Genomic DNA, 10,162 nt, shown 5'->3' on the forward strand with positions numbered 1-10,162 from the left:
AAATTCATATGCCTACAAATGCTCCCTACTTCAAGACTTGTCGGGCATAAATATGTCGAGTTTCGAAGACCAGCTAAACACTAAGATGCAGAAGGTGAAAACTAAAAATAAAAATTTATTCAAGTTTCTCCCACTTCAAACAAAAAACATGATTTATATTGTATACTAGTATTATACAAGGGTATGATGGTGTCAACTAAAATACCTGACATCCAGTCTCTGTCCCACGTGTAAGTAACTCAATCTTCCGATCTCTCCACCTACAAATACGCCCTTCAAACCTCAAACCTGGGATCGCCACTCCCCTCTATTAATTAATGACCCTCTTGTTTTCTTTCACTTTTTCTTTTTCTTTTTTTTGTAATCATATTCTGCATCTACACAATCTTCTTGTTAGTTAAATTCTATGAATTTTTTGTTTCAACCTTTGCATGTCTGTGTGACATCATATCACTTCATTGTAAAATCCGAAGGTTGGTCGATCAAATTCATTTACTTTGGGTCCTTGGAACAGTTGTACAGCTGGTAGTAATATAATAAATTAAAGGGTGACTACAAACAAGGCCATTTTAATAATTAATTGTATTTTAATTTGGATGGAGTGAATTAGAAAGAAATGATGGCTCCAAGCACAAATGTGTTACCATGTAATGGAGAAATGGAAAATATATCAGAAAATCAAGAGGAATGTGGTCATTCAAGTCACTTAAATATAGGGAAGCCACCAACAGGGATGCGGCATTGTATCAGCCAAGCTACCTTGGCAGCTACTTCTTCTGCATTGGTGAGTCAAAATTTACAGTTAACAATTGATATAAGAAGAATTCCTTGCTTAACATGATCTGTTTTTGTACATTTTATGACCTAAAATTAGAAGCTAGAGCAAGATATCCTGGAGCTTATCTAGTAGCTAGGACATAAAAGGAGCTATGTGAGAGGGGGGGGGAAGCAAAATGCATATGATATAGGCAGTGGTTTCACTATCATTAGTGATATACCTAATTTCTAGGTTCTTACTAGTAAAAAGAGGTATAATAAAGAAGCTCTGAAATGAACAACCATATATAACGCCTCAATCTGAAGCAAGTTAGGGTCGGCTATATGAATTCTTATTGTCCATGTAAGCACAGCTTGTCCCAAGCTAGCACTACAAGTATCTACATGTTCTAATTGCATATAAGTCTCTTAGCAAGACTAAAAGACTCCTAGCTAAAAAAGAGATCAATTATAGGAAAATATTTTTTAACTTGAGATTGAATGCTTGATTGCTGCAGTAAGCTTATAAAAAAGTCTATAACTTCTAGCAACTGTCCACCTTCCATATTTCTATGCCATGATGCCAAGATTTTCACTAAGGGGTATCAAAATATAAGAATTTAAATACACCATAAAATTAAAGGGAGTCAATGCATAGTAATTATACATAAAATAAAAAAATTATCTAGCAATATAGTGTAATTTTCCGGCTCCGTCCCTGGCCATGATTATGCAAATAATGGCTTTGTAGGTCATGTGATGTGCTGGTAATAGTCATTTTTTTGCATTGAACATTTCCCCTTTTTTTTTCCTCCTTCAGCTGTCAATTTGTGCACACTGCAGCTTCTGCAAGCTTTTAGCCGTATAGATTGTTTAGCTGGAGAAGCTTCTTATATGCAGTCGTGTGTTTATGTAGTTTGCTAATTGAAAATTTATCTTTGATTTATGAAATACCTAGGAACCGACTTCACAAATTCTTGCTCTTAAATCTTCATCAAGTGACGATTCAGGATACATTCCCATCTTTCGGTCAGGAAGCTATTCTGAGATTGGACCAAAACCATACATGGAAGACGAGCATATCTGTATCGATGACCTGCGGGAACACATTGGCGCATCCGAGGGGCTTCTTTCTCCGGGGGCATTTTATGGGGTCAGTAACCTTTAATTTACTCCAAACTGTACCTTTTGAGAAAAGACTAAAGTGCCACATATATATTTTGGAAACAGTTCATACAAAATGTGAAAATACCCTATTTTAGAAAAAACAAAGTACCCTTTTTGACTAATATGGCCCTGTGATGTCACTTGACTGTTTCTTCATCTTGTACCATATCCAAGCACAAGTCGTAATTTTAAAATTCAATAGCATTAGCATGATATCATGAGTAACACTCTTCGGCTTTGATGTGATATGCAACTGCTATCGCGGTTTCACTAGTTGTTATCAGCTGGAGGATAATTACTTGAAGAATTTTAAGTTCCTGGTACTTGTTAACCCTTTTAGTTTATTCAAGTTGCCTAATACGTTTTTATTTGAGTACTTTCAGGTGTTTGATGGTCATGGTGGTGTTGATGCTGCGTCATTCACCCAAAAGAATCTCCTAGACTTCATTGTAGAGGATTCACATTTTCCATCGATGGTCAAAAGAGCTATCAGGAATGCTTTTAAGAAAGCTGATAATGCACTTGCTGATACTAAATCACTTGATAATACCTCTGGAACAACTGCTCTGACTGCACTTATGTTAGGACGGTAAGTGATGACCTACATTTCTAAATTGTTAATGTCTGGTAGGAGCATAATGCATTAATGTCATGTCTGTCCCTAACAAATTGCTTATAAAGAGTTTGAATATGCTAAAACATATCTGCCTATAGGGCTTTGGTCTAGTGGTAAGAGCGCATCGTGTGATGTATGGGTTAGTCACACGTCATGGGTTCGGACCCTGCCGCAATCAAAAGCTAGGTATTTAAATAGATACGAGTAGAGGGGAGAGAGCTTATTACCTATGTTGCTCGGACTCTACAAAAATGTTGCCGGAACCGTGTCGGATCCTTAAAAAATGCACTATTTTTGGAGGATCCGACACGCACCCGACGTGAAGAGTCTCAGCAACATAGCTTATTACCCTCCGAGTTTCGAACTGTGGCCACTGGACCTCGGGGATTTCTTGGTTCTTAAAAAAAAAACAATAGATGTTTAGATCAAATTCAGGAATGCTTTGGTACAAAAGGGAGAAACATTCAGAAACTTAAAGACAAAGTTCATCAAATTGGAGTGTTGATAATTAAATAAAGCAAATTTGGGGGGAAAATGGCGGAGTCACAGATGAAAAGGTCGTTCTATGTTCAACTTGTTTGAGCATTTGCGATCTCCTGGCTAAGCTTCTTCTTAACTTTGGATAAATATATTGTCCATGTGTGAATGTTAAATCTAACAACCTAGTTTTCATTACTGCCTAAAGATTCCTTTTGTTCTTCATGTAGAAGGGGTTTTGTTATCAGCTTTAGCCTTAAGATTACATCCAACGTCGGTGCAGATATGTTTCATTCTTGAAATATAACTCGATTAGTTCTAGTTCTTATTTACAATGCCACATATGCACTTAGATAACTCAGTTATTCATCCATCAATTGTTCCATCTCCTTTATCCTTCTCATTTATCACAACAGGAAACTTGCATTCATTTATTTGTTTTCTGCTGTGGTGATTCACAGGACCATGGTTATTGCGAATGCTGGGGACTCTCGAGCTGTTCTAGGAAAACGAGGAAGAGCAATAGAATTATCAAAGGACCACAAACCAAACACTAATTCTGAAAGATTACGGATCGAGAAACTAGGGGGAGTCATTTACGATGGTTATCTTAATGGCCAACTCTCGGTTGCACGAGCTCTTGGTGATTGGCATATAAAGGGTTCCAAAGGTACAAAGGGCCCCTTAAGCTCGGAGCCAGAGTTGGAAAAGGTGATCCTATCCGAAGAGGACGAGTTCTTGATCATGGGCTGTGATGGCTTATGGGATGTCATGAGTAGCCAGTACGCTGTAACAATCGTGAGGAAGGAACTCATGCTGCATAATGATCCCGAGAGGTGCTCGAGGGAGCTTGTCAGGGAGGCACTAAAACGTAACACGTGTGATAATCTAACCGTACTTGTAGTCTGCTTCTCTCGCGATCCACCCACTCGAATTGAAATACCAAGAACTGAGAGGAGGAGGAGCATATCAGCTGAAGGATTGGATCTTATAAAGGGTGTCTTGAGTGACATATAAAGCAGATTTTGTTTTGTACAGATGAATTAGCCTACTTACTACATTGTCAGGGATTTTTCTGAGTTTTCTGCTGTCCATGGCAATTGATTAATTGTTGTTGATATGAAAGAAAAGCTTCTATAAGGAGCCTCCAACAACTCAAGTTTGATTTATTCAGTTGTCACCTGTTACAATTCCTTGAATGTGTGTGATCATCCTAATAACTCCAAATGGATCGATCTTACTAATATTGGTACAAACCATAATCCACGAAATGACCAGATTATGTTAAGAGTTTAACTTATATATGCATACGGGTGAAACCGAGCCCTTTGGACGCCTCGGTTCTCGATTAACTAAACAGAGCAGAGACGTGTCCGAAAGGAATCGGAATCGGGGCAAGGAGCCCTTCGAATCGAGGTCCGGGCAAAAACACCTGCCCTCGAAGGACTCGGGACCACGCCCCTAGGTCCGATTTGAATCCTTGAACTTCCGAGAACGTTATCAGATAATCGAGCACGACTAACAAAGGGTCGTGATATCCATGTCCGGCCAGATATCACGACGTATCGGCAGAAGATCAGTGATTAGTAAAACGGAAGATTTTACCTTTTACGGAATTGTACTTAGGGTAAAACTCATCTACTATTTAATGGGGAGTCTCACTATTCATTAGGATCGTTGTAATACGCATACCAAGGCAATTTACTCTTATTTTCTCTGCTATTCAAAGTTCTTACTATTGTTAATCAGTTCATCATTATTACGAGCTTGGGACCGAAAGCACGCATTACATTAAAGTTGTTATTGAGTCCGGATTCACTCCCCATAATTGGTTTGACAATTTATCACGCCATTTATCTATTTAATCTAACGCATTTTATCATTTGTATTGAATTAATCCGTGTATCCTTAAAATCACATATAAATTTAATTGATATCCATTTTTGAGCGTAAACAGTTTGGCGCCCACCATGGGGCTAAGGATAATACTGGTAATTTGATACAAATTTTCATAACACGCTCTACTTTACTCTTGTTCTTTGAGACCTTAATTTAGTAAAACTTAAGGATGTCAAACTCTCAGTCTCCTCACTTCAACATTGATGTTGAATCGGGCCACCACGGCGAGAACAACAATATAGAGCCCAACAACGAGGTTCACCCTACTGTCCACAGTGGGGCCTCGGTCGCGGACCCAATCGATGCCAACTCTCATGTGGCCATCGATGCTAACTTGCCCACCGATCCGGAAAACAACGTTCGCGGGTGAGCCATGTCGGTAGCCAGGGATACGCACGGCGGTGAAGGCGATGAGATCAACTTGCGGGTGATCTTCGAAATGTTACAAGCTCAACATGAAGTAATAACCTAGTTGCAAAACCAAAGTTGCACCCCCAATAGAGTTGAGCCTGAACCATCCCGAAAAAACACTCGCATAAATAAACCAGTCACAGAAAGGCCGAGTGAAGCTGAACCCAGGACCAAGCCCGAGATAATAAAGATGCTCGAGGAACTGACAAAATGGGTAGAATCGGGAGAAAAGAAAATCGAAGCTAACGACAAAAAAATAGAGACCTATAATTCTAGGGTCGATCAAATCCCAGGAGCACCACCGATACTGAAAGGTCTAGATTCCAAAAAGTTTGTCCAAAAACCTTTCCCTACGAGCGCAGCTCCGAAGCCGTCCTGAAAAAGTTCTGTATGCCTGAAATTCCAAAGTATAATAGAATGACTGATCCAAACGAACATGTGACCACACGTGCGCCATCAAGGGGAATGACTTGGAGGATGATGAGATCAAATCCATTATGCTGAAAAAGTTCGGAAAGACATTATCAAAGGGAGCTATGATTTGATATCACAACTTACCCCTAATTCTATTGACTTGTTTGCTATGCTTGCAAATGCCTTTGTAAAAGTGCACGTAGGGGCCATCAAGGTCGAGACCAGGAAGGCAGACCTTTTCAAGGTAAAGCAAAGAGATAACGAGATGCTCAGGGAATTCGTGCCAAAGTTTCAAATGGAACGGATGGATCTGCGCCTGGTCACGGATGATGGTCCATTTAGGCATTCACCAAAGGACTTAACCCTCAAAGCTCATTGGTTTCGCAACAGTTGAAACAAAACTTGGTAGAATAGCCGGTGGTAACTTGGGCCGACATCCATAACAGGTACCAATCAAAAATCCGAGTCGAAAATGATTAGCTCGGGACCCCTTCGGGGTCCTTGTATCCCGTCAGAACTAGTGATAGATCCAAAAGAACCGTCGATCATGAACCAAGATCGAATAGAGATCGATATCAACCTTATAACGGAGATCGAAGGAGCAGTGGGCTCGGATGCAATCCTACAAGGAATGAAAAAATGAACGATCGAGGCCACAATAGTCAGGGACTCATGAGCAAGAACGGTTTCGACAAACCACTTGGGGCCAGGGGTACCGAGATTATCAGAGTATAACTTCAATGTTTATGTCGCCAGCATCGTATCCACCATCGAACACATCAAAGACACCATGTGGCCTCGACCATTGCAGTTTGATCCTGCCCAAAAGGACCCCAACCTAATGTGTAAATATCATGACACTCACGGCTACAGAACTAAATACCGCCGACATCTGAGAGAAGAAGTAGCTCGGTTAGTTAACAACGGACACCTCCCAGAATTTCTAAGTGATCGAGCCAAAAATCACTTTAGGAATAGGGACGCCAACAAGAAGATCCAGTAAGAGGAATCTCAGCACGTCATTAACATGATTATTGGTGGAGTTAACATACCCAAGGGCCAATTTAAAATGCACTAAAGTATCCATTACAAGGGAAAAACGGATTCGAGATTATGTACCGGAGGGAACCGTATCTTTCAATGACAAAGACGCTGAAGGCATCATGCAACCATATAATGATGCACTAGTAATATCTATGCTCATAAATAAATCTCGAGTTAAGCATGCGTTAATCGATTCGGGTAGCTCGGCCAATATTATCAGATGGAGGGTCGTGGAACAACTGGGTCTACAAGACCAAATAGTGCCTGCAATTCGAGTCTTAAATGGATTTAACATGGCATGTGAGACCACTAAAGGAGAGATAACCCTACCAGTAAACACCGCCGGAACCATTTAGGAAACAAAGTTTTATGTGATTGAAGGAGATATGAGATACAATACTCTATTCGGGAAGCCATGGATTCACTACATGAGGGTAGTATCCTCGACACTATCGAGCGTTGAAATTTCCCACACCAGGAGGGATCAAAATAGTTTTCAAAGAGTAACCGGCCACAGAAAAATGTTCGTGGTTGATGAGGTGGACCCGATATCTGCACTCTCGACATCAAAGAACCCGAGTTCTATCAACAAGGGAAAAACCAAATAGCAATCACCAACACCAACCCAATCGAACAAGAAAAGCAGGAGACTGACGAGTATGATGATTACGGAGCCCCTAGATCTTTCATAGCCCCTGACTATTCCGATGCCACCAAGTTAATAGTCGAGGAGTTGGACCAAGTCAGATTAATTGAGCACCTGCCCGATCAGAAGGTATACTTAGGCACGGGGCTAATTCCTGAGCTCAAGAAAAAACTCATTGAATTCCTTATAGCTACCATAAATTGTTTCGCTTGGTCCCATCTAGACATGATCGGCATCCCGCCAGAAATAACTACACACAAGTTGAGCTTGGATCCGAAGTTTCACCCAATTAAACAGAAGAGGAGACCTCAGTCCGACGTTAAGCATGTATCCATCAAAGACGAGGTATCCAAACTCCTTAAAATAGGCTCCATTCAGAAAGTCAAGTACTAGGATTGGTTAGCAAATGTAGTGGTAGTGCCTGAAAGGGAAATAAATTAAGAATGTGTGTAAAATACAAAGACTTGAACAAGGCATGCCCTAAAGACTCTTTTGTTTTGCCTAACATCGATCGCATGATAGATCCACCGGCCGGCACGAGATACTTAGTTTTCTCGATGCCTATTTAGGGTACAACCAGATCTGGATGGACCTGGGAGACCAAGAAAAGACTTCCTTCATCACTAAATACGGCACCTCGTAATGCCATTCAGACTAATAATGTCGTGCCACTTACCAACACCTAGTAAATCGGATGTTCGAAAAGCAAGTAGGAAAATCAATGGAGGTTTACATTGGCGACATGTTAGTTAAGTCCCTACGAGCAGAGGACCATTTGGAATATTTGCAGGAAACCTTCAAAATACTGAAGAAATACAATATGAAGCTGAACCAGGAGAAATGCGCATTCAGAGTCGGGTCCGAAAAGTTCCTTAGATTTATGATTTCCAACCGGGGAATCGAAATCAATCCCAACAAGATCAAGGCCATAGAAGATATCACTATATTGGACAATGTCAAGGCCGTTCAAAGGCTAACCGGGCGCATAGCCACCCTAGATCAGTTAAATTCAAGGTCCTCTGATAAGAACCATCGATTCTTCTCATTATTGAAAAAGAAGTATAACTTCTAGTGGACCTCGGAGTGTCAGCAAGCATTTGAAGAACTAAAGTGGTACCTTCCGAGTCCACCTTTGCTCCATACTCCGAAGGCAGACGAGCAGTTGTACCTGTACTTGGTGGTATCCAAGATAGCGGTAAGTAGAGTCTTAGTCCGAGAAGAAGAAGGTACACAATTTCCTATATATTATGTTAGCAGGACTCTAGGCGAGGCTAATCCACACCTGGAAAAATTGGCGCTCGCTTTGCTAAGCGCCTCTAGGAAGTTAAGGCCATATTTTCAGTGTCATCCCAAATGTGTTGTAAATACTTACCCATTGAGAAACATAATGCACAAACCCGAGCTCTCGGAATGATTGGCTGAATGGTCCGTGGAAATTAGTGGGTACGATATTGAATATCGACCCCGAACTGCCATCAAATCTCACATTTTGACAGATTTCGTGGCTGACTTCACGGCGTCCTTAATACCTAAGGTCGCAAAAGAATTGTTGTTAACCTCAAGGACCTCCTTGGGGATTTGGACCCTCTTTAGGGATGGTGCATCAAATGCAAAGGGGTCTGGACTTGTCATCATGTTGAAGCCGCCCTCGGGTAACGTAGTTAGGCAATCTATTAGAATTGTGAAATGGACTAACAATGAGGCCGAGTATAAGGCCATGATTGCAGGTCTCGAATTGGCTAAAATCCTGGGGGCCGAAGTGATAGACGCTAAATGCGATTCCCTCCTTATGGTAAATCAAGTCAATGGGACATTCAAAGTAAAGGAGGAACAAATGCGAAGATACTTGGATAAAATAAAGTAATATTACATCGATTCAAGGAATGGACCCTACAACACGTTCCCCGGGATCAAAATAGCAAAGCCGATGCTTTGGCTAACTTGGGGTCGTCGGTTGATGATGACGAATTCAGCTTGGGAATGGTCGTACAACTCATGAAATCGGTAGTGGAAGAAGGACATGCCGAGATAAACTCGACAAGCTTAACTTGGGACTGAGAAACAAGTATATAGATTACCTGAAGACCGAGAAGTTGCCCTCGGATCCTAAAGAATCGAGGGTTATGCGCACGAAGGAAGCCATGTTTAGCCTGTCTGAAGATAATACCCTGTTCAGAAGAACGTTTGATGGCCCACTCGCCATATGTCTAGGACTCGGAGACACCGAATATGTTTTGAGAAAAGTTCACGAAGGCACCTGCGGGAACCATTCGGGGGCAGAACCGTTGGTTCGTAAGATAATCAGGGCCGACTATTATTGGATCGACATGGACAAAGATGAAGGAGTTCGTGCAAAAATGCGACAGTTGTCAGAGGCATGTGCCAATGATCCATCATCCTAGGGAGTTACTACATTCGGTTTTGTCACCTTGGCCATTCATTAAATGGGGAATGGAAATCGTCGGTCCCCTGTCATGGGCACCCAGTAAGGCTCAATTTATACTATTTATAACTAACTATTTTTCTAAATGGGTTGAATCTCAAGCATTCGAGAAAGTCATGGAAAAAAATAAGCTATTGATTTTATTTGGGACCACATAATATGTCGAATTGGGATGCCGACCGAGATCGTATGTGACAAGTTCATTGGCAGCAAGGTAAGCAAATTTTTCAAAGACCATAAGATAAAAAGGATATTATCAACTCCCTATCACCCTAGTGGGAACAGGCAG

At 41.1% G+C, this 10,162-nt stretch overlaps 1 protein-coding gene across 1 annotated transcript; it reads left to right on the top strand.

Annotated features, from left to right (window-relative positions):
- Positions 1–306: 306 nt before the first annotated feature.
- On the top strand, positions 307–4,154 carry LOC107772187 (putative protein phosphatase 2C 47). Its single transcript, XM_016591685.2, has 4 exons — positions 307–784; positions 1,715–1,909; positions 2,307–2,512; positions 3,478–4,154. The coding sequence occupies exons 1-4, from the start codon at positions 617–619 to the stop codon at positions 4,031–4,033; spliced, it is 1,125 nt and encodes a 374-aa protein (XP_016447171.1). The 5' UTR covers positions 307–616; the 3' UTR covers positions 4,034–4,154.
- Positions 4,155–10,162: the final 6,008 nt, after the last annotated feature.

The sequence above is a fragment of the Nicotiana tabacum genome, chromosome 3, assembly GCF_000715075.1.
Source record: "Nicotiana tabacum cultivar K326 chromosome 3, ASM71507v2, whole genome shotgun sequence".
In the NCBI taxonomy this organism is placed as follows: Eukaryota; Viridiplantae; Streptophyta; class Magnoliopsida; order Solanales; family Solanaceae; genus Nicotiana; species Nicotiana tabacum.

Excerpts from the sequence above, each read along its gene's own strand:
- LOC107772187 (XM_016591685.2), top strand. The coding sequence starts at position 617 with ATGATGGCTCCAAGCACAAATGTGTTACCATGTAATGGAGAAATGGAA. Across the intron at positions 785-1,714 it reads CAGCTACTTCTTCTGCATTG|GAACCGACTTCACAAATTCT; the intron begins GTGAGTCAAAAT and ends TGAAATACCTAG. Across the intron at positions 2,513-3,477 it reads ACTGCACTTATGTTAGGACG|GACCATGGTTATTGCGAATG; the intron begins GTAAGTGATGAC and ends GGTGATTCACAG.